At 32.2% G+C, this 26,587-nt stretch overlaps 1 protein-coding gene across 7 annotated transcripts in view; it reads right to left on the bottom strand.

Annotated features, from left to right (window-relative positions):
* Window positions 1-16,484, bottom strand: part of LOC129002691 (axotactin-like) — a 53,638-nt gene extending 37,154 nt beyond the window's left edge. For all 7 annotated transcript variants that reach the window (XR_008491594.1, XM_054430682.1, XM_054430684.1 and 4 more), the window contains exons 1-2: window positions 16,380-16,484; window positions 2,940-3,050 (exon numbers count right to left, since the gene is read on the bottom strand). Coding sequence is in view for 6 of the 7 variants with exons in the window: in XM_054430682.1 (XP_054286657.1) it covers window positions 2,940-3,042 (103 nt within the window). In the remaining variant the exon portion in view is untranslated. The remainder of the gene's footprint in view (window positions 1-2,939; window positions 3,051-16,379) is intronic.
* Window positions 16,485-26,587: the final 10,103 nt, after the last annotated feature.

Here is a 26,587-nt window from a genome sequence, read left to right as displayed (position 1 = left end):
GCGCGATAACTCGAGCAAAAATGATCCGATTTTGATGAAATTTGGTACAAACGTGTAAACCTACGTTTATTCCAACGAATTCGCGAACCAGCATGATTGGACCATGGGAACGGGGGTTTATGGGGGGTTTTATAGGGGTAAAAATGGGGTTTTCCCATTTTTGACCCAAAAAACATAAAATTTTGCACGTTCTTTCCAAACTATTTTGTAGAGCTTAAAAAAACAAATAATTTAGTATACTGAAGCGTTATAATGCGCCTAATGGTTGCGGAGAAAATCCCAAAAATTTGTAAATTAAAAATTCCCATGTTATTCTTATGGAGAATAAGTAAACTGTTGTTGTTTGCTTGTTTACTAACATATTTTGCCCAAATATAGAAAATGTTTGTATTTCTTACTAACTATTAACATTTTACATAAAAAACACTTTTACCCTCCCTGTTGCAGCAAACCTAAGTACAAGTTAAACTGATTCTATTTAAATAGGGAATAAATGTGATATTTTTAAGTAGACATTTTAGTGTAAATCCAATCAGGCAAATGGAAATTCGCTTATTCTGCAGGTTTACTGCGGCGGGAGTATTTTTTTTTTTTTTTTTGTCAGGATGGAATTTTTCATTCAGGTAAGTCCGTAGTCTGCTATCCTATCAAAAATGCTTTAAAACCTACGCCCTCGGTCTCTACATTCTTAATAATTCAAATATTCAAATGATAATTTTTACTCCATACTGTACATTTTATTTCATAATACTTTAACATAAATGTTCCAATCATTTATTTGGGATTCACAGAGTATATATTTAATCTAACTTTAATGTCATATATCCTAAAATACAATGCTGTAATAACTAAAACACATCCTCTACAAACATTGTTAATGTATGTTACCTACTAATTCAAAGCTTAAGCTATGTTCAAAACAGTTTGGCCACTAATAGCTTTAATTATTAAATTGAGGTTGTTTTGCTCTCAATAACGTTGACCTGAACTGTGAATGAATCATAGTTTGAACTTTGCCACTAATTATTGACTATCAATGATAAGAAATGTCAAGGTTTATTGTATTTTAATTTATGCAGACTATTTCTATTAGAGTGGAGTTTAGTAAAAAGGTACAAATTGATTGATATGTCTACCATGATTGAATATATGTTAAATTTTTTCTAAATAATACAAATTAAATGTTATACCGGTACCTTGGTCAATAAATGGGCATAAAATAGGTGAAATAATATATTGTACTAGTTGCTTTAACTATGTTTCAAAAAAGAACTGAAGATCCAGAAAATAATAATTTAATTCTTAACAGAAAATGTAGGAAACCTTACAGACGTTTTCTTTTGAATACACATTTATCTATTGGTAGAATAAAATAATATAACGTTGAAGAAAAAAACTTTTATTAAAAGGACAAGAAATATGTAAACTTACATTCAAATAGATTTATGGGAAGTGTTGAAAAGTTTCAAACGGATTTTCATAAAAATATTAAGGTAAGAACAATAATTTAACTTTACAGAATATTGTAGAAGGAGGGGGCAAGCATAAGCGTTACTCATGGACGTAGGCTACAGCCACGTTAGATGCTGTTTTTTTTTTTCAATAAGAGTAAAATGTATTGCTGAATACAGTTTTTAAAACTTGTATAGGTTTCACATGGCAACAACCCCTCTAGTAAGTAATTGCAATTGGTCATGGACTGAAGCTGGTAATGAGTTTTAAGTTAGAGTAACTAAAAGCGCTAATTAAACAAAGAGATGCAAATTTTACAACTGTACAAACCATGAAATGGTGTTCTAGCACAAGTCATTGTAATGATTAGCTTAACCATACAGTGAGCTGTGTACCACACTGTAGCAAACTTTTATGCTCTTAGTAAAGAAGCAAGTTTTTCAAATTTTTTCTTGGAATATGAAATAAATTGATAGCAGAACTTATAATCACAAGTGATCGTTATTTTGTGTTTTGTAATAAGTTTTGGGTCACAAAAAAGCCATACTGTAAAGGTAGTATTCTATCTTAGTTTAAACCAAACAGTGTCAAAAATTTCTCAAAACAAACATACACAGGGACATTTGTTTTATACGTGTATACAAAACATAATGTCAACCAATGACAACATACATAATTTTAATTGGTTGTAATGTTCAGTGTATTTCTTTTAAAAGAGTTAAATAGTGTATACCTATAGCTGTTAATAATTTGTTTTGGTACAAGAGTAAGGAAGTAAAATACCTGTTAGAAAAAGTGTTACTGGTATCATGATTTATGGTAACAGTGGAAAAATTGGGTCATTTGAGTATGGTAAACAATTTGTGAACTAATATGTGCTGAGTCGCTGAGTGACATTATGCTACCTTCAGAAAATGTTACCTGTAGAAATTATATTGCAAACACTTTGCCAAAAATGTAACGATAATTTTGTTATTGGAGGTCTAGAAGAGGTTAGGTTTAGGTTTAGTCTATTCATTGTTTAGGTTTAGATACATGTTACAGTACATCATTAACATTTTTTAAAGATCTCCAGATTTTTTAAGACTTTGAAAATTCTCTTCTGAAAAAGCAAGGTATGTATAATGGGTTCTACTGCATTGGACCGTATGATGTTCTAAATTAGTTACAGAGTATCTGAGTATGTACCTGTTGATCAGATGAGTACTTTGGTTTGATTCTAAAACTTAGTTACAGCAGTAATAACTTTTTTATGTGTCAAAACTGAGCCCAGTTGCCCTTATTCACTGAGCTAAATTAATTAGTCCTGTTACAGAAGTAGGTGTTTTGGTTATGTCGGAGAAGCCTAAAAAGGTACTTCGCATATTGGGTGAAAACGCTTTAATATCCTCTCAAAGTTAAAGTCTCATAAAAAATCAAACATGTCCAATCAACTAACATTTTTTCAATTTGGGACAATGTACATTATTTTAAATTACGATATTTACCTTGCATTATAAGGTAAGGGTCCAAAAAATTAGTCCGGATGTTTGGGAGGAAGATAACCAGACTTAGCACCATCAGGCCCCATGATGACTGGCCCCCCAACATCTTCTCCCCTGTAACAGAGTAAGTTTTTAGAAATTACTATTAATGGATGAAATTAAATTATGTTTTTTTTTCTTCATAATAATACTTTATAGCTAAGTTAGTTTAGGAAATATGCAATGGTGAATTAAGACAATAAAAATCTTTAATGGTACGGAAATAAATATTTATAAGTAAAATACATAAATTCATTCAAAATAGGTGTTTGTATGGATTATGATACTAAACAGGAATCAATAGGAAACGGAAAGATATAAAAACATTCAATAGGAGTTGTATATGTACAGCATATTATGTGTTTAAGTAAAACATATTTTTGATTCTTTAGTGCTACAGAAATCAAAATAGTAAAACAATGGTACAGTCGAACATCGTTAGTCGTTAGTACAAACTTCGGTTATAACAGTTTAAAAAAAAAACTTCATGCGCATATTTTAGTAAAGAAAGAAGACAATATTTCTTTTACTTTTAACTTATTCTGTATGCCACATTTTTTAGAGGTTTTAGGTAGATTTCGTATAATCTGCTTCACAACATATTTATAGAATCTTGAAAATTTTGATTAAGCTAAAAACAGTTTTTACAACTCTTTAGTGGTTATTTAGGTATTACTTGAAAGATAATTAAGATAAGATAAAACAATAACTACCAACTTTCAAGGAAAATAGGGCTACTTAATCCACAATTGTACTAGCACAAGTGTAAATCAAATACCTCAACACTTAACCTCATTGAGATTTGGTGATAAACTAGAGATATTTTAAGAACACAATGGATTATCCTAAGTGAATTACTTAACTGGTATTGAATTAGTGCTCAGAGATTAAAATAAGTTAAAATTTAATTTTTGGGGTAACATTCCTAAGCTGAGTTTTACACTGATCAAATGGTTACATGTGGCTGGTAGCCAGTGGCGTTGCTTGGTTAAATTCCAGGTGGGGGGGGGAGAAGCCTCAAATTTCCCAACTGCTTAACATAGATTTCCCAACTATTTTTTTTAGAAATAAATTTCTGTACTATTTTTTAAAAATCTACAAATTCTTATACTACACTGCAGTCACACTCAATTCAGTATTTATAAACTTGCATTAACAAAACATAGCTGTTATATACAAAATTACTCAATTTCTAAAACTTCTACCAATTCATAATGAAATTTTATGACTTCAAAAAACTTGAACAAGTAATGTTTCAAATCCAAAAAACTTTACAAACCATTGTGGTAGCAGACGTAGCAGTGTAAAATTTTAGGGATATAAAATAAGCTTAGTTAGTACAAATTAGTATAGAAAAAATATTTTATTACAAAATAATGAAATTAAAATACTTTTAAAAGTTAAGATCAACATTTTAACTTTCGTTTCATAAAACTTACAACTAGGGTAGGCCTAAACAAGTTTGTAATGATGAATTATTAATATCAGTGTTGTGAATAATATTATTCTAGTCTAGAAAAGAATAAACCTAAAATAAGACTCGTATAAAATAAAAACGTTGGTTGATAATAAACTTATACATACAATAAACATGTTAACCTTCATCTTCATCAAACTAGAACTTAGACAAAAATCAAACTTCAATCAAAAATAAGGCGTGTTTAGCCATGTTTAATCAAAGTTAAATGAAATCAAAGAAGCGTCAAGTTTATTTGACCAAGTCAAAGAAATTTTTATCTTTGATGGATTTGCGCAAATATTTAAATTTTGTTTAGTTTAAAAATATATTTTTCTAATATCTGACTTCCCAACTGTCCCAACTAGTGGCAAGGAAATTCCCAACTTTTCTCTTTCCCAGATTCTAGGGGGGGGAGGCTCCCCCCCTACCCCCCCAAGGCGACGCCCCTGCTGGTAGCTTGGGCTGGTTGGTCTCTGGAATTGTACCTCCCACCGATTTTTGACGTAATTTTGTGTCCCACCTAGAGGGGGTACAATTCCACCCATACACTTTGCTTTTAACAGAATCTTATCTATTTAATTTGGGCAAGTGGTCAGTGAATAGAATAATAATATTAGAAATTAAAAAGAGCAGGAGATGTACGGCCCGAAATTGTACAGTAGACTCCCTCTTATCCGGACACCTTTTAACCGGACATCGGTTTAACCGGACTACACTCGACGGAAATGACATCTTTTTAACCAGACAATTTTTATCAGCACATTGGTTTAACCGGACTAGATCGGCAGGAAGTGGGCGGTACTGAAACGACTGTTCTCATGGGAAAGATTTAAGACCAGTGATCACATGTCTAAATACAATGCTCTCCTAAATTTAAGTCAATTATCACCGTAAACGGTCCGTTTTAACGAGTTAAAACAATAACCGGAAAAACCGTTATCCGGACTGGCCTCGGTCCCAAGGAGTCCGGATGAGAGGGAGTCTACTGTAAGTACCCCACTGGAATTGTACCCCTCGGAATTGTTCCCTCTACCAACATAAAAATATTTATGTACGGGGTGGAATTGTACCCCTCTGTACTCCCTGTCAGAAAACAAATATGTAGGGATGGGTGTTGTCCCCCCCCCGTTGTAAGTAACATGTTTAATTATCTTTCAATAACATAAGTGTTATCATTAAAATGCCTTCAAAAGTGGTATTATTATATTGGAGCGATTTTTAAGCCTGGACAGTACAGAACATAGAAGATTATTCTAAGAAAATATAATTGTGAATGATTGTCCTATTGTGTGCAGGACAATTAATTGTTACTAATTATGACAGAACATTTTTGTAATACAAATCTTTTGGATTCCTATTTATTTACTTTCCATCTATACAAAAGGCACATTCTATTTGTTTATTATAGAGATAAATGATTTTTTTTAATTACACTCTTTTAAGTCTGCCACTAACGGAAAATCCTTCAGTTGAATAAATGGATGGTTTATTTCATAACACATTAGCTACACGATACAAATATTAAAAGCTTTTACAAAGTAGGACATATTTTTACAATAACGAATAGAAGTATTATCGTTGACTTTGAGTTTGTTTGTTTCAAATATTTGTCTAACATAAATAGAGATTCCTTATCTTGTTAGAGTAAATCCAGATAAATCTTTCTAAAAATATATTAGTTTTAATTTCTTGCTTTACCTCATTTTGTTTCGTGATTCACGGACATGCAATACATTACATGTCCGTGAGGCATGAATCGCACGTTCAAGTACATTCAAATACTGTCAAATATGGAAAAAATTATTTCACAAGACTTTCGGGCCAGTGACATAATTTGCTTATGTTTACGATCCATACCGGTTCTGTTCTAACATATCTGTGAAAACGACTTTTAAGTATTATTGTATTGAGATTATTTTAAATTTTAAGCACTCAGCATTTTATAATTACTTCTTTTAACTTGTTTAAACTGACTCAGCAAAAATGTGTTATGACAGTTTGAACAAGTTAAATACAATAAGTATTGTAATTATAAACAAATGTAATTTTTGGTTCACATAAAAAGCAATCCCCAGTAATTAGTTATTTATAGTCAACCAGTTTGTTTCTTCCAATAAATGGCTTGTCTATAAAACCAAAAGAGTTTCCAAGCAAACTGTTTTGTTTGTTTCTGTAAGAATTAGTTGAAGTAAAATAGCTCTCTGCATTAAAAGTATATCTTACATAGCTCAAACTTTTTCAGCTTTTAATGTCAAACTGGTTATTGGCTTTTACGCAAATCTAAAAAAAATTTTAACTTCTTCATTATCTTTTTTATACGATTTTAATGACAGCTTAAAAAGTAACATATAGAGTAAAGAAACATAGGTACTCGTTTTCCTCTGTTCAAAAACAATGCTGTCTTTCACAGCATTAAAGCAATCTAAATATATTTTATTACTAGACTTACAAAACCAAAATTATTAAAACTATATGTCTACAACACCAACTGTATAAAGCATACAAATGTCAGCAGTTTGGTAAATTCACAACTGTATAAATACCGGTAACACATTATTAGGTTTAAAACAAATATCAAAATGGTAAAGAAAGTAATGGTATTTGCACAAATGATTTACATGACCATGAAAGTAATATGCTATAAGCAGCTTCATCATTCCTTCAGTAGATAGCAGGAAGTCTTCCATTACCAATGATGTTTCGGACCACAAGGCCTGTTGCTGTGATAGCTTTGGGCTTAACTTTCTTTAGCACCTCCTTGCATCTTTGGATCGTCTTGGAGAACATTTTTTATTTGGATGTGTTAGTCAATTGATCTTGTTATGTTGAGGATCATAGATTGTTTTTAGTGTAAAAAAATACAAAAAATTCATTTTTTAGTGAATATTTCTAATGTTTTGGTATTTAAAGTTACCACCACCATATAGGTCGCATGGTAAGACCTAGGCCCCGGACCAATTTACTTTTATGAATACTGTATATATTATGTGTGTCCGTTAGTACATTATATAAATCATTAGCTTTTAATTGAATTCGATAAAAATTCGTAAACATACATTTATTTAAACGGTCTGCAGGTTTGCTGAGGTGGGGATTAAAATGGTCTATAACAAATTACAAATTAAAACATTAAATAATGATTTCCGAGACAATTTTTGACAGTTTTAGTCAAAAACACACACACAAATTAATGACGTTTGCTAGTTTTAAAATATTTTTTCTTTGTGCTTGACTATGTTTGGTTTCCTGAAATAAATGCTAAAAATGTTTATATAGATTTGTATTGCTTAATGGTGATTTTAAACAACAAGTTGGTAAACTAAATTTGTTAGTTTGTTTCACTGATGAGATAATTTATTACGTAAACCATTATATTCTATAATGAGTGGGAAAACAACAACAGTTTTACTGTTTTGTTGTCAAAGGACTAACCTTCCTCTATTCTGTGGCTAGGAAGCACTATAGCTGGTAATACAGAAGATAAGTAAAATTATCACTAAAACAATCTCAAGGTTGTTTAAGGTGCGAATTGTATGTTTTAGGATTTTGGATTGTCCAGTTATAGGACAGTAAATATAGGCGATGTAGTTAACATTCATGTTATGGGTTATGCAAGAAAGGTGTTAACAAAAGTGTTTAGTGCCTCTTTCACACTTTTCCCACACAACCGACCTCTTGCAAAATAGCTGACCGTAGTGCAAAACTTAGGCATTATATTTGTTTATAAATTCAATCTAAATATATTTTGCAAATTCTCATGTTAATGTACGAAAAAAGCAACATGAAAATTATTGTAAGGTATAAAACCAGCTTACAACATCCGTTTTAGACTTAAGCAGAATTTTAAAGTCATTGTGCAATTCTCACTAAACCATTTTATAAAGTTAAGTTACAAAATGAAGTTGGCCTAGAGGAAGCAGAGCTGCCAGCTTTTCTCTGTAAACAGTGACTATTTATACTTTGGTTATATTATACAAATACACCCTGTACTTCTTTTAAGAGGTTTGGTGGATTATTTTTTTTATTTTTTTACTTCAAACTGGATTACGATTTATAACCCTATGAAGTAATTTCTTAATAATCAAATCATACGATAATTTCATCAGCTGATCCAACAATGTAATCAGCTGTTTCCACCAGCAAGTAAACGGCTGGCACGGCAAGGCGGGCAGGATAGACCAATTTTCTAACCTCAATCATCCTGTTAGTGTCTTGTCCCAAGTGAAGAATCGTCCCCTTGCTTTGACAGCTCCACCTGACATTACGTTTACTTACGTAATTCAATACCAGGTTGCAGCAAACCTGCACACTATAATTGTTTTTTTTTGGTTGAGTTTGTAAGTGTATTTGGTTTCAGCCAGTTTCAGAATTAAACAAATGCTTCAATAAGGCTGCCGACATATTGCGTTGCTGTAAAATCCCGTTATCATTACTATATACTATATAGCCTAAGTTTTCTTGATAATGCAAAGCTGAAATGGCAACTAATGTTCAATATATCATCGCTTATGTCCCAGTAAATCTATTAATTAGTTTTATGACTGACAAACCAGAGTAAGTATCTCAAGCCAAGGATGAATGACTTTGCTGAACTGACTAAGATCAGCTGATTCATTAGGGTAAATGAAAAAGGTAAAGTTATGTAAACATAAACTTTACATAAACACCCTTTATGTAAAGGGTTAGGGTAGTTTACCCTTAAAGGGGGTAAACTACCCTTTACATAAAAACCCTAAGGTAAACCCCCTATTTATGAAAAGCCCATGATCTAGGACAGCTGGGTTCAATTTCCAACCATAGGAAAGACTTATTTCCTTCTGGGCCGAACCGGCAACCTTCCTGATTACCAGACGATCACACTATATAATTATTCAACCAGCTCAGTTGTTGTAACGAATGAAATATAAAATATCTAAAGATAAAGTGAAACTTTAATATTAGTACACAACTTATGGGAGGAGATTTTTAGTACAAACTGCTCCAGTCTAATTTAGTATACAAAGTCAACGGTTTAGATTTGCTAATTTTGTTCCAAAATTCTATATTCTACGCGCGGAAACGGGTTAATAACACAAGCCTGGCGAATAACCAGTTGCCGATCAGCTGTTTTGAACACGTGATTGATTACGTTATCATAAACCGGTTACGTGTGTGGGAGAATGACGGAGGAAATCCAAAACAATACGGATCTGTAGCGACGATTTATTTATAAACTGTTGCTTGTCTTATGGTGGCATATAATGAAGAAGCACATTGTAAAGTTGTCCATAAAACAAGAAGAAGAAAGGTACATTAATTTAGCATTATGACACACACACACACACACAACCATTAAACATTATGACATTAACCACAAACCAAACTGAAAAATGTTTCAGATTGTAGAACTATCTAAGTCCACTTGTAATATAATGTAAAATGATTCGATATTGTTAAAAAAAAACTAAGATGTAATATTGTAGAGACGACGCCAGTGCATGTCCTTAGTTCGTGATTAAATTATAAAACAATAGTCATCTCAAACAAAAAGTTGATTGTAATGAATTACCAAGACGATAATGGTAACTCACTGACTAAGGGTACCTAATCAATTATTAATTTTCCTAAAGTCGTTTAAATATATTACATAACATCAGTCAGTAATGATTTTCGTGTTATTGCCCAAACACCATGGCAATCGGTTATGATCCTATGACAATTGGCAATTAAAAACACTAGTAACTAATTTCTTATCTTTGAGCTAATTTATCGTATAAGTTTATTAATTATATAATTGATTAGAATACATTTTAGTAAATTGAAGAAAAGTGTTATGTGGTTTCTGAATGGTTCAATTTTTTTAAAATAAAAAACTTACTATAGAAACTAAAGACAAATATGTATTCTTTGCAAATTTCATTGACATAGCCTATTTACCTAAGCAATTAATTAACTAGGATATGTGGAAATGTTTTGACATCCAACGTATAATTAAATTGGCACAAATTATAGAACACATAAGATTTGAAGTAACTTAATGAATGCATAGCCAAAACACTATTTTATATTAACTAAAAGAACAACAGATTACAAGGGTATACAATGTGAACCAAATAATTATTCTAGTTAAAATTCAAAGTCGTTATATGTGTCCCCAATCATATTTTAGTATATAAGATAGACTGGCCGGTCTGAATCTGAGAAAAGCAGAAGCCTTCTAATAAAACATGTGTTGGTTGAAAACCTGGCTCAGCTGTCTTTGAATGCTCTGATCATCGACTAACAGGTGATTTTGACAATTAACAAAGGTAGAAAACACGAATATCATAACAGAAACTGTATGGATCATAAACATAAACAAATTACGTCACTGGTCCGAAAGTAAACCTGTTTGTATCATTATTTAAATGGAAGAGTAACAAAACTTCCAAACCAACTTTTACGGTCTTTAGTACTGTACTTAACTTACTGTATAGGATTCGGTCCAGTGACGTCATTTGTTTGTGTTTATGATCCATAGTGTCTGTTCTAATGGACTATTCGTGTACAAAAGGCAAATTGTCGTTGTTGCTTTTTTTTATCTTTTATGTCAAATGTATTTATATTTTTTGTTTGTTATTGTTATTATATTGTAACATTTATCTATTGTTATCTAGTATTCGTTATTTTTCTCTCAAAATTTTTATTCATGTTAACTAGATGCTTGAAATACGTATGACCCATTCTTTGTCATTGCATTTTTGGTACATTCCTGTTGATGTCATTTTTCATGTTGGGAATCTTTGTTATTGTATAGCAGGATGAATCTGAATCTGACTTATATATATTAAAAAAATATTATCTCGAAACTTGCAACTCATGTATTATTGATTGTAAATATGGAGTTTGCCGTATGAATAAATACATAAAGAGATACGCACCTTATATCACAAAAGGGGAGTTTTGTTTTACAAAAGCAATTATCATGGCTCATACAGTAAACGGATTTTTTAAAACTGTAAGTAGATGACTCTATTTTAGGTTTAGATACAGCAACGTCTGTCATTTTAACTGTAAGTAGATGACTCTATTTTAGGTTTAGATACAGCAACGTCTGTCAGTTTTTGTAGGGTCAAAGTCCTGCAAATCAGATACTAATACTAATAGCCATTGCCATGGATAACAGTGACAACAATAATGCCAGAAATAAAAAAAAAATGTCTTACTTGATCATTGGTCCAGTCTCTAAAACATTGTGTGAGATTATTTAAAACTAATTAAAAATATTAGGAGTGGAAACAGCTAATGGATTTTGAGTTGAACTTCAAATGGTAAACAAAATAGCGTGAAGCACATAAGATATTCAATGCTTTCCTAGTGACAACAAAAACAAGGAAATATTTTTATCAGTGTTGTTGTTATTACTATGAGAATGTGCCATTGATTATATTTTGGACTTGTTAATCAAAACAGTCTACAGTGCTAGTGCTGGAATTATTGCAGGATACTTATACAAACAATGTAACATTTAAAACTAGTCGGTTATCTTATATAAATTTATAGTCTTTGTAAAAAAACCTTTGGTTGTCAAGTTACTGTGAAAGATTACTCAAAAGGTATCTTGTTCACAGCTTGTTTTTCAAACTATAGTAAAATTAGGGAATTAGTTATTTTCTTTTGTAATAGAAATTTTTTTACTATGAGGTACACAAGTACTGGACCTGTAGATACATAAAGTAGGGAATGTATACACACTTTTTTGCGTGATCTTTTGAGCTCATTATATCACGGGTTTACTACCCGTGCCTTAATCAAGCCTAGTTTTTAATCAGTAAAAAGCTGGAAAATGTTGTTCTTCCTATCTTCCGATTGATTCGGCTGCTGTAAATAAGTCACTTAAGTATTTACCGATGAAAGATTTTATTACCTAATTTGAAGCTTTTAACCCCTACGAAAGTTATCGCTTGTACTGTACAATATATATGAATGCATTTCAACCGAGCAATCTAAATGTAAACTGGTCATAAAATTAACTTTATGACAGCCTTATGCACATGGCACAAATGTTCAGAAATCAGAAACTTTTTATTGCCGTAATTTGCAAGGTACATGCATATGACAAAGTCAACAACAAATGAGGTTCAAGTTCAACCAAGAAAATAAAACTAGATACCGGTAAAACATAAATAGACAAAGCATTTGTCTGGGCAGTCATAATAGATCAAAAAATAAAAATTGGGCATTGAGTAATTGTTGGCATGCCAAAATAACATGCTACTAAAATCTTCCTGAAAATAACTCTCTAGGCTATAAAAGAGCCTTTGAGCAAGCCACTCATGCAAAACATGCTTAAACCTACTCATGCTAACATTACGTGCTGTGCAAGGAAGTTTATTTAACATTGATATTCCTACATTACTAAACCACTTTTTTGATTTGGATAGTCTCACAAAAGGTACATCTAGCAGGTTACTGTTTCTGGTCACATGCAAGTGCACCGAGCTTCTACACGTGTAATCCCAGTGAGTGCAGCCAGTTAGATTTTTATTCAGAAGCGAAGTTGGAGCCTGTCTCGGATTTTGCAACTAAAGTTCACTTACCCTTCTAGTTTTTAAAGCTATATTATACACTATTGTCATACCAATACAATAAATCACCCTTATATTAGTAGAAAGATATTTTCCTGTAGATGTGCAGAATCCCTTTAAAAATTAAAATGGGCTCAAAAATAAGCACAAAAATGAATTTAAATATAAAAAAATTAACATAGGCCTAATGGGTTGACATGCTGGTGACCCATGTTTCAGTTTCGCTTGAACCCTGTGTGTGAGAACAAACGGTATTTTATTTAAGCTTACTCTGCCTTTATCTCAATTGAACTAGAGGTTACTTTTTTATTCTGAAACCGGTTACAGCTTGCGCACGATAATGAAATGCCAACTTCACAGTAGTGTATGCGACGAGTGTTTCAGTTTAGCAAATAACTTATCAGTTGAAAATTCGAAATTCTCAAAAAACATGTGGTCAAAAGCCTGAGGTTTGACTGATTAACTTATGAATGATTCAACCGCTTAACTTTAGTTTTGTGGTCTCATTTGCATCGTTTTACAGAACGAGACAAAAACAACTGGCGGTCGAAACTCGATGAGCCAAACCTTGAATTGCCTCACTGATCTTTGAGGTAGACCTGTCCGGCATGGAGTAACTAGTAGAGTATACCTGCTCGAAATACATTGAGATCCAAAACGTGCAATCAACGGAAAAATGTCAATTTATTGATCAAACATACAAAACAATTATTTTGTATCTTGTAACTTATGCCACGTTTACGCCAGAGTTTGAAACATATTGCACTTTCGTTGATAACGACGTATTAAACTAACTCCGGTATAAACGTGGTTTAAAACATGTAGACATTTGTTTACAGCTTCTTGTGGGGGAAAACTATCTTGTAAACACTTAAGAACGTTGAAAATGTAAAACAAAATTAGCGTTCTTTGGAGTGTTGTGAGCTTTTGTAAACGAGACCTTAGTAAAGGGCCAGTAGAATTGAAAATGTAACACTATATCGTTGTATATTCAATGCTAATATAAAAAATAACTAGGTCACTCTCAAGATAATTTGTGTTTATATAATAATGTGTTTCCGCGAGTACTCAATGCATTATCAAACCGTCAATCACAAAACTGTAGAACCTCTTAAGCTTATAGAAATTGTTTTATATATTGATATTGTACCTGAGAAAAATAAAGAAAACACGTTTTTGTTCTTTGATTTTACAATTACATTATCCCTATTATATTTTACAATAATTTTAAAGGTTTGCTGTGGGTTCTAAAATATACGTCACCTTCGTTATTCTAATAGAATATCAATGTACTGATTCTGAAATAATACACAGTTGGTTCAAAACAATGTACACTGTACAACGGAATGATTATGGTGAAAAGTCATTAGTTGTTATGGAATTTGCAATAACCAATTATGATGCTTTTACTATTTTTCCAAAACACAACAATCTTTATTAGAGTCAATTCACCTTGACGGAGCACGAATAAATTGATTTATGATCAGAATAAAACACATAAAACTTTTGCCTCCCTTTCAACATCCATATAATCATTCCTAGAAATAATTTGCTTGATTTTAAACTTTATTCTGGACTATACACTTTTTATGTAGGACTAAGACGTTTAACAACACGACTGTTTGTTTAAACAATTAAAAAAAACGAGTGCTTCTAACCCCAGTTCATCAACATGTTTTGTTTTAAATACTTGATGGGCTTATATTTGGATTGAAATTTAAATTTGAGACACGCAGATAACAGAAAATCAATATCTATTAGGTCTAATAAATTATATCAATCTATTATGTCCAAAAAATCCAAATCAGCACATATTAAGCCGCTGAAAACTTTGATTAGATGGTTTATGTAACACGTCAAAATAAGTTGTTTGCGATTAGTTTATTGTGTGAATGACAAACTGAGTTTTTGCAAATTAATTTGACACATGAAGAGGAGATCTAAGGCCTTTTTCGTAGTTCTGTTTGCACACTAAAATTGCAGTTATAAATGCAATAGCGAGGCTGTGCAGTACGCAGTCATAAGAATCATAAAAATGGACCTTGAGATAGTAAAGTGTTTAAAATGCGTGAAGATAACCACTATCTCAGTTTAGGCCTAAAGACCTACATATACTGCTTATAAACAAGGTACCTACTATTCTTTGGCCTTTAAAATTTCATATTAATATTTTTCTAGTAGAGGTCAATGGAATTACTTTCTAACATTCAACACTTGCGCATTTGTCTAATGCACAGCACAACCAATAAAGATTATGTAGATCGTAAAACCGTTTGTGTTATTTTTTATTTTAAAAATAAATTGCTGATAGCACATTTAATTGTGTTCCTATTACTGACAACATATTAATTAATTGAAACTAGAGGTAGTGCAGTGGTCGAAAACTTGACCAAAATTATGTAATGTACAGACTTCTCTATTTCCCCACAATGTAAATAAAACATGTGATTGGAATTTCTTCCATTTGTTTTGATTTTTTGTTTTTTTTTCAACATCATGGCAGCCCATAAGGCCCATGTTAGTTTTTATTAATTTAAATTCAATTTTGAGCCTATTTTAATTTATAAAGGGATTCTGCACACCTACAGGAAAATATCTTTCTACTAATATGCGTAGATTTTCCCTGTGATGTACACGAGCTAAAAAAGGGTTTAAAGAAACATGCTTGCCTACTAATATATAGATAGTTTGAAATGATTTATATAAATGAAAGTATTTCTACTCGTTGATTAAATGTTGGCTAAATGCCAACGGAGTAACTGTTAAGATCAAGAAATGTCCCAAACATCAGCAAAACTGCAACCTATGGAAATTTGCATTTAATTCCACCTTAAGTTCTTAAAGCAAATAAGACTTATTCCCTATCGATCCTGGATGTGGGTATTACCATGTGACATACGGTAATAGCACATAAAACCTAAGATAATAGCTTCTTTCCTGTAAGAGAAATTTCAAAAATAAACTAGTTATTTAGATAGTTTTTTTTTTATTTATTTGCGCTAATATATAATTTAATTTGTCTACGTAAACCCTACTAGAGAGTAATTAAATTGAGCTTAGCTAGAATAATAATAAATTACAAGAATATATACAATTCGTCATTTATTTTACAAACGGGGGTTTAAATTATACATTCTATAATAAATATTAACAAACCTTCGTTATCAGTTAGGTGTACATAAGTCTTGGACGAAACCCTTACAGAATAAATCTCTACCGACAGATTAATAAAATTGAAAGAATAAAAAATAGTTAATGATTAATTTACTTTAAATCACGGTAAAATTATTATATTACTGGAGTAGGAAATTAACTAATTAATATCTAGGTGTAAAAATGTTAAACTCCAATACGCAATATAACTATAAACGTAACTATAAACATATAACAATAAAATACCTTTGATTATTTTGAAAGCGACCAATCCAGAATCACATAATTTTCCCAGAGCAATCACCAATCACAGAACCCAATTAACACGAGACACTTTCGCTTGAGCGGTCAAAGTCGTACTGTGGCGCTCTCGTTCCAGTCAAAGACCACCAAAGCCAACAATCAAGTCACGTGGTTGTCAAAGACGTGCGAGTTGAGGTAGTTCCGTCGCTCGCACACAGAATGTGTTATAGGCTTGTCTTATCAGCTGTTGAATAAATCATCTGGCGGGAAGTCATAACTCGTTTAGAACTATGGGAGTTGGTAAAATCATAGTTTATTTTGGTATTCATCTGTGATTTCGTCGGTGGAGTAGGTTAAATAAAATCATAGTGAGACTAAAATATTAATATGCCACAATCTTTCAATTTATTCAAATTGGCAGTTGATTTTCATTCAGGGATGTGAATATTTCAGTATGAGTATATTGCAATTATTTCATTGTAAATATACCAAAATTCTTTTACCACATATACCTTATCGAAACCATCAATTAAAATTATTTTACCATAAATAAATATACAAGAAGTCAAATATTTACTTTGTATATTTAATACACAACCTATTTGTTTTTGTTCTCATCATAACTATCAATATTTCTCCCCTGAACAAGACAAACTTTTGTATTAATACTTGCATACTAACCGCCCAAGGTCATTTTTACATGCATCATCACAGAGTGTAGATGGAAAAGTATAACAAATTGTCTCGATATCTGTAGTAAGGTATACTGCAAGATATGTGTAAGGCATGAGGTATGAAACATGTATTATAGGGTTCTTAATAATACAAGATTCATCATCAAAAGTTTGCTTTGTTATAAGAGAATTATTAAACTTTTAACTTATTTATTGCTTTGGAAGTTATGATAAAAATATGACTAAAATATTTAATTCCACTTTGTAAAAGACCTTATTCAACAGATATCAGTAATCTACATCTGCACAATCTGTGGCTCACATAAACTTTGATGATTTTGATTGAAAATCAGGTGAAAACTTTAACATGGAGATAGAGTGTCTAGTTTTGTGACAATAGTCAAAAGCTCTAAGTTGCTTTTGAGGTAATTTTACAATTTAACATAATTTGGATCAGTTGGGCTACCAACAGTGTGTATTGTGTGCTGATGTAAAATGCGATTCGCGGACCAAGGAGCGCACAATACCTCCTCTAATGGGAGAACATAAATAAAAACCGTAGGGGTCGGACCGAGGAGCGCAGAGGTACCTTGCGCTCCTCGGTCCTACCCGTGCAAGGAACTAATCCCCTACGGATTAAAAGAGACAATGGCTAGGTCGACCCTGCGAGTAAATTACTCCTCACTGAATACACCACTTAAAAGTGAAAAATGAAAGGAGTGGTTTTGAAACTATAAATATTTTAACTTTTAACAGAGATAATGCAAGATACTGTATTAAGTATTCGAAAAAGTTATCTTAAAAACAATTTGTTTTTGTCCGACGTTAATCAGCCCATTTTAAATACAGACAAACTGCATATTTTTTCTAAGTGTAGATTAATACAAATTAAATATTTATCACTTAATAGTACGGAACTAAATTTTCATTATTTTATTATGATTAAAATCATATTATATTATGTGAGACAGGTAAACATCCTCTCTGCGTTTCAGAATTATTAAATAATGTACAGCATTTTGTTTTGCAGGTACAGTTTGTATAATTGAAGGCATGACGACTATTGCTTATAACATGCATGATTGTACATAATTTGTCTTGATCCTCTCTCTACCCGTGATTCACCCTTTGCCCTGCGGAAACGCCTGGAATTTTCTCTCGTGGTTGAGTTAGGATATTAAATGACTCAATATACTACCGGACGTTCGTACTATTTAGAAGCAACGCATACCATTTTTGAAAGTAATTCTTAAGAACAACATAGTATGTTGTGCATTTCCGGCTTAGGTGGGTGAGCCTATTGCTGAACGTGATATTTGCCAAATTACAATGTACCTGGGGTAAATTTACTTCAAAAAGTAGTGTTGCTCACATAGGCTTTGTCTAAATTTAAAAATACTTTTTGTATAAGAATTACTTAGGTTTTCTGGAAGTATATTGTCGTAGTAGTATATTGTTGGGAATATCTGAATGTAAATCGATGGGTTTGTTTCGTTTCGTTTCTGTATTATTGCCGGCGTAAAACTTTATCTAATGAAAACCTTTACCCTTAAGTTCCTATAAATAATTATTCCTAACTAATTAGACAAGCACAAATTCGTTTAATCAGAGTTTACTTGGCTATTTCCCAAGTATGGTTTAAGCATCGTTATAGGTAGATGTTATAGCCTCCGGATTACGAATAAACATAAACATAATTACTCTATGTTAATGATAAATTAAAATAACAGTAACCAGCATGTACTCTGGACGGATATCTAAAAAAAATAAACTATAATAGAAATTAAAACAAGGTCTTAATTCAAGTAGTGTTACCAGTTACGAAGTAAATTATTTATAAAAATATAATAGAATAATTTATTAAGAAAATAATAATAATTCTTTTGAGTCTAGAATCAAATAAGAGATTTATAAATCTTAAGTTATTGTCGTTCTTTCCGTACTGTAGCTTGAAATACATTAGAGGCAAGTAACCTGCCTGCTCTATTACGCAGGGGTTGATTTAAAAAATATTTAGACAGTAAAAATTGGTGATTTTTTCTCATTTGTATTAGAACAATAACACAATATGCCTCATTGTTAATTGATGAACAAACAATGATTTTATTACTGGGAATGGTGAACGTACTACCTGTTGAAAATTGTAGTCGTAGGCATCTGGTACAAACTATTCGACCTATTGTTTGGTACAAACTATAAACAGTCAATACTTGGAAATGTAAAGGAATTATGAGTGAAGATCTTACATGGATGTCCCGTTAATCCCCTACATTACTCCGAATGGATTTCATTTGCAATTTCTTAGATTTCCCTTTCACGACAGCCCATTCCAGTTTTTGGTGTTTCTGGTCACTCGGGTCAGTTTTGTAGGATCAATATTTAAGTTCAAATAACTAGAGTCTAATTGATATTGTTAAAAAAACATGTCCTCTTTATATTTGTTTTTTAAACTTTTTCACAATTCCAAAGTAGCTTTGTTTATATTTCAATGCAATATTTTTTTATTGTAATGTAATATTTTTTATGTGTCATATTTCTGTTCACTGTAACTTTTTATTGTTTATATTTACCTTGTTTACTTATCGTCCAATAAGTGTTTGTTGTAAATAATCTTGTATTTTGTATACTGTATAATATGATATAGGCAGTTCCATTTATGTTATATTCGAGAAGTTAAAAGAAGCATGTATCAAAATAGTCTTGAATGCCGTATTTTTATGTATAATTTTGATTACCTTTTATATTTATTAATCAATGGAAAAATAAAATACTTCAATGGATAGGTGCGTTCTATATATCATAAAGAATATATGGTTTCTGTCCGTTGAAATTACCTATAGGCCTAAAACTAAGATGTAAAATTCAGGTTTTTTTCTATCAATGGTGAGTAAATGTTGAAAGCAATTAATTGTATTCATAGATTTATATTAACAAGATTTTACAAACCATTCCTGCATAAACAAATTGTATCTTACTAATATTATAAATCTGAAAGTTTTTGAGTTTGTGCGTTTTTGTGTGTGTTGCTCAATCACGCATAAACTACTGGTAGTCCAATCATATAAGGAATTTCTCGGGAAAAAATTCCCGAAGTTTTTTTCTCAGTGGTTTCTTATGTATTTTTTGACGCTGAATCCGATTTTAAACTTTGCCACCTCGCCAAAGGTGAGCTAACTTCAGAAATCACAAAAAATAAATAAAATACTGTACTTGTTTTACTTTTTTGCGTATAACTCACAAACGGAGTATTTTTTGCGATAACTGTCATCTACTAAATAAAAGTACACTAAATTCTCTACAATATACGTATAATAACTTTATTTCTACGATGTTCCAAACTGACGCTAGAGCGCGCTCAAAATTCATCATTTTCTTTCACCTATTGTAAAACGTAGGAAACATCATTATAAATCCTTGGATTAGACACCCAACGAACTCTTTTTGATGAATATTGATTATTTTATATTTATATGGTACCATTAGGTCACATTTAGTGGTAAAAAAGTTTAAGTGATGTTTATAGTCGGTAACCATACCAATAAATAAATAACAAAACAATTTTCAATTTAAACTAGAGGACCCATGCTGCTCTGCAGCGTTAAAACAAATATAATATCCGAGGAATAATCAAATTTATGATATTTGATTGAACAATACAGTATCTTAATTGCTTAAATAAAAGCCGATATTTCACTGAAAGTTCTTAGACCAAAATATATAGGACTATATAATTATAACTGGCGAAATACATCTTAAATTGATATAAGAATTTGAAAATAATCAAATTATGTTTTTTAGTCAAGTAATTCAGTAGGTAAATATATGCCGATGCTTGGTGTGAAACCTGTGTGTGCATACCTTCAGTTTGAGACCTCAATCATGAAAATCGGTTGGGTAGGAGAGCCAAAACGAACTCGACAAAGAGAAGCCAAATTTAACTCCCATAAAAAATACATGGAGAGCAAATTTCGTTTACATATAAGCCGAGTGGGATTATAGATAAATATATGCCGATGCTTGATGGCAAATCTGTGCGTGCTTACTTTAAATTTGAGACCTCAATCATGAACATCGGTTGGGTAGGAGAGCCAAAACGAATTTGGCAAAGAGAAACCAAATTTAACTCCCATAAGAAATACATGGAGAGCAAATTTCGTTTACACATAAGCCATGTGGGATTATAGATAAATATATGCCGATGCTTGATGGCTAATCTGTGCGTGCATACCTTCAATTTGGGACCTCAATCATGTTAATCGGTCGGGTAGAAGAGCCAAACGTAGTCGGAAAAGAAAAACCATTTTTTTTTTAAATATACAGTATAAGATACCTTTGAAAATTATTACTATAAATCAATGTGTCAATTATAATATGGTTAAATATGCAGGGGCTGCAGTATAGATAACATTTTCCCCATATATGTACATTATATAGATAGTATCTTTATAAAATGTACACACTATATACAGAAAATAGACAGAGATTTTGACTGAAATGCTATAGGCGAGCTTCTATTTATTAAATTGACATTTACAACTATATTTTCCTATTTTCTCCTCACTTGTCGTCTTTATTTTCTTGACTGGCTAGGGGTCCTCGGATGTGGGCTGAGCTTTGAGATGGATGTTTTGTAGAAGGACCTGAGATGTTGTCCTCATCCAAGGGAATATCTTCTACTTCATCACCTACGATGGTTGGTTCGGCGTTGGAGCAGTTCCCCTCACATTTCCCACATATTTTTGAGCAATAGAGCCCTACACGTCGGCAGCCGCAGTTACCTTCTTGCATGAGCATGCTACCAGTTTCAAGAGAGCATCTGGGGGTGGGCTCCATAAGGTAGTAATAGGAACAAATGTGTTTGCAGTCTTTCTCCAGCCCCAATCCTCGGGTGACAGCTTCTTTCTTGAACTTGGTAAAACACCCAGTTGGTAGAAGAGATAATATATTACCATTCATATAATAAGCTGATGTAATACAACTCTTGAATCGCAGCTTATTCAGCTTGTTAGTGATATGGTTACCACAATACAAGGCCACCAAGAGTCTCTCCCCTGCCTCAGTAATTTCGTTTGTTGTTGAATTGGGATTAGAAAACCGGCAAAGATAGGTATAGAGGTCGTTATGTCTTATAACTGTCTTTTGACTCGACGTCCGCTCTATTCCAACAAGGTAAAGTAAAGGCACTAAAGACAGTCAAGAAAATAAAGACTGCAAGTGAGGTGAAAATAGGAAAATAAAAGCTATAGTTGTACATGTTAATTTAATAAATAGAAGCTCGTCTACAGCATTTCAGTCAACATCCCTGTCTATTTTCTGTATATAGTCTGTCCATTTATAATGACGAGAGGTCGTCCAGTGGTCGAAACTCGACCAAAAATATGTAATGTACTCACTTAACTATTTTCACCCCACACTGTAAATAAAACATGTGATTGGAGTTTCCTCCATTTGTTTTGATTTTCTGTTTATATTTCGTTGTTATTTCGTAACCAGCATAGCAACGCATAAGATCCATGTTAATTTTTTACAACTTTTAAACTTATTTTTTGTGCTTATCTTTGAGCCTATTTAAATTTATAAAGGGATTCTGCACACCTACAGGAAAATAGATTTCCAACGGTATGCGTAGATTTTCCCTACGATGCACACGAGCTGAGAAAAAAGGTTTTAAAGAAACATGCTTGCCTATTAATATACAGGGTGTTTTTTTAAAAACTTGCATCTTTATTTATGTAAAAACCGCAATAGATAGAAATATGCAGTTTGCGGGAATCATCTATTGACGTAGGGGGACCAATTGTTTTGAATTCAACGTTACATTCACATTCCCCCCCTTTCCCCCCTGCCACCAACTTTTTTTTTTAAATAGCAAGGTACCCCTTGTGACATATCAAATAAAAGAGCATAAAAAAAGAAAATGTTTGATGAAAAAAAATTGAAAATCGGTACATAAATTTGTGAGATATTCCCCCCCTCACCCCCCCGGAACTTAATTTTTTTTTAATAGCAAAGTACCCCTTGTGACATATCAAATGAAAGAGCATGAAAAAAGAAAATTTTTGGTGAAAACAAATTTAAAATCGGCTCATGAATTTGTGAGATAATCACCCCCCTTTTCCCCTACCCATAACTTGTTTTTTAATAGCAAGGTACCCGCCCTTGTGACATATCAAATAAAAAATAAATTTCGCCAAAATTTTTCTTTTTTCATGCTCTTTCATTTGATATGTCACAAGGGGTACTTTGATATTAAAAAAAAATTAAGTTCCGGGGGGGTGAGGGGGGAAATATCTCACACATTTATGAACCGATTTTCAATTTCTTTTCATCAAAAATTTTCTTTTTTCATGCTCTTTTATTTGATATGTCACAAGGGGTACCTTGCTATTTAAAAAAAATAAGTTGAGGGCAGGGGGGGAAAGGGGGGGGAATGTGAATGTAACTTTGAATTCAAAACAATTGGTCCCCCTACGTCAATAGATGATTCCCGCAAACTGCATATTTCTATCTATTGCGGTTTTTACATAAATAAAGATGCAAGTTTTAAAAAAAACACCCTGTATAGATAGATAGATACTATCTATATAATGTACATATATGAGGGAAATGATATCTATACTACAGCCCCAGCATATTAAACTATATTTTTAATCGACTCTATGATTTATAATAATAATTTTCAAATGCATTTAAATTTAAATTGAAAATTGTTATGTTATTTTTTTATGCTATGGTTACCGACTATAAACTTCACTTACATTTTTTTACCACTAAATGTGACCTAATGGTGCCTTATAATTATAAAATAATCAGTATTCATCAAATAGAGTTCGTTGGGTGTCTAATCCAAGGATTTATAATGGTGTTTCCTACGTTTTCCAATAGGTGAAAGAAAATTATGAATTTTGAGCGCGCTCTAGCGTCAGTTTGGAACATCGTAAAAATAATGTTATTATACGTATATTGTAGGGAATTTAGTGTACTTTAATTTAGTAAATGACAGTTATTGCAAAAAAAATACTCCGGTTGTGAGTTATACGCAAAAACGTAAAACAAGTACAGTATTTTATTTATTTTTTGCGATTTCTGAAGTTAGCTCACCTCTGGCGAGGTGGCAAAGTTTAAAATCGGATTCAGCGCCAAAAAATACATAAGAAACCACTGAGAAAAAAACTTCGGGAATTTTTTCCTGAAAACATCATTTTTTTCCCTCATATACTATGGACGGATTGGACTGAAATTTGGCATGATGATAGCCCGATTAACATTTAGGCATATTCTTATCTCAAAAATCCTTTCGGGCTCCATCCCAGTGGCTCTGTAGTTCCCCATGTAACCTTATGAGTATTCATATTTAAAGGGAAGAATTTAGTCAGCTGTTTCAACTTTACAAGTTAGTTCTATTATATGCAATAGCATTAAAAAGTAACAGGGTTTCCCAACAGAGTGCAGCACTATTATTGTTTTGTTTTTGCATATATGACAACAGCTAATTTGAACTAAGCAGCTACAAAAAGCTGTGATACACAATGAGAATTGTCAAAGTAGGATTGTTTACAGTTAGGTTTGAGTTTTTAATTTAATGAATAATTTGTGATATTGTGCGAATGTTTGATAATATTTTTTTCTATTGTTTAGGTGCAGTGGTAGAACATTATGGCAATGGTAGATGTGTTATACTATATCTTACCGTAAATTGATGAACCAAATTTTATCAAACTGTGTCCTCCCCCCATTGCAAACGCAAAGCTTGAGTATAACTGCAATAAGCATTTTATACAAAAATATACGCCAATCCCATACGAAGGACGGGTGTTCTGCTAGTATTTAATAACGAGGGGACCCATTACAAATTTGCTAATTTTAATAGGGTTCAACACATTTTTGAATGTAAAACTAACGATACAATACCCTTTTCTTTTCAAAGATTACGGTTGTTTAAAGCAGCTATTAAAAGTGAATAAACTTACTAATTTACAGATTTTAGATCCACACCATGAAGACACAAGTCGCCTACCTTATCCAAATCGCAATTATCAAAACGTAGCCTATTTTACATACATTTGTATTAACAGTTTTATAAATAAAATCTAAATGTGGTTCAACATTCAGCTGAAGGATCAGCTTTTATATTGCAATTTAAATTCGAAAGTGAAAGTGTACGGCTTGGTAATTTGTTGATACCACATTAGTTTGGTAATAAGTTGCTCTAGAAAAGTACGCCCAAATCAATGGTGTAGTCAGTGAGGCGGGACTAATGGGATTTACTCGCAAGCATTGTCTTGTTCAACCCTCGTAAGTAGGGGATTAGTTTCTTGCCCGGGTCGGACCGAGGAGCGCAAGCACATCTGCGCTCCTTGGTCCTACCCCCGACGAATTCTTCGGCCGAGGGGTTGACAGTTTTACGACTTGCGCTCCTCTGTCCGTTTCCCGTAAAATGCAGTATTCTTTATCATAATTCTTTATCTTTGTTTGGGGAAAGATAGTAAAAGGGTATGATTAATTATAAATTTGTTTATTTTGTATTTTCCCACTACCATAGTTTTAAATAGAAAATACAAATTAAACGGTAGCAAACTCTATGAGACGCTAATGTAACTGATTTAATAATAATGAGAAAAATACCTCCACCACAGCAAACCTGCCGACTAAGCGAATTTCAAGTTGCCTGAATTGATTTTCAATTAAATGTATTTAATTAACATTAGGTTTTATAAGTACATATAGGCTTGCTGCTACAGAGAGGGTAAAAAGTGTGTTTTTAGTAAAATATTAATAACTTAGTATAAAATAAATAAATTTACCAAAGTTTGTTTAAAATATATCCATAAACAAGCAAATTACAACATTTTACAATATTCTCCTTAAGAATAACATGGGAATTTTAAAATAATTTTTTTTTTTATTTTCTCCGTAACCAATAACTGTACAAAAACACTTTGATATACTAAATTATTTGTTTTTTTAAGTTCTTTAAAAAGGTCTGGAGAGAAATTGGGAAATTTTGTGTTTAGAGGGTCAAAAAATTAGAAAAACCAATTTTTACCCCATAAAACCCCGTTCCCATGGTCCGATCATGCTGGTTCTCGAACTCATTCAAGTTTATCCCGCCTTACACCTTCAAACCCAATTTCATCAAAATCGGACAAAAATTACTCAAGTCATCGTGTTCACGGAGACATATATAATATATACAAATTTGAACGAATGGTGTTTTTGGCCTCTGGGGACATCAAAATGAAAAAGTAAATCAGTCCCGGGCCTAGGTCTTACCATGCCACCTACGGTAATAGCTACTTCCCTATAGGGAAATTCGCTAAAAGAGAGAAATGAGCTAAGTCTGCCTTCTTCATGATGGATCAATGGCCTCTGGATCTTCCAAATGAACTATGGTGGTTTTACCTGGTTACTGTCCAAAACGATCCTTTGTAGTTTACCAAGATTGCAGATGTTTCAAGCTTTGTTATGTTATGTGCTCCATCTGAAGGAAGCACGAAACAGCTATAGTCTTAGTAAACTACAACATATCGTTTTGGA

The sequence above is a fragment of the Macrosteles quadrilineatus genome, unplaced genomic scaffold (assembly GCF_028750875.1).
Source record: "Macrosteles quadrilineatus isolate MER2022 unplaced genomic scaffold, UCM_ALF_1.0 Scaffold_9__3_contigs__length_116548681, whole genome shotgun sequence".
Lineage (NCBI taxonomy): Eukaryota > Metazoa > Arthropoda > Insecta > Hemiptera > Cicadellidae > Macrosteles > Macrosteles quadrilineatus.
The sequence above is the reverse complement of the archived record's forward strand: the minus strand, read 5'-3'. Positions and strand labels throughout refer to the sequence as shown.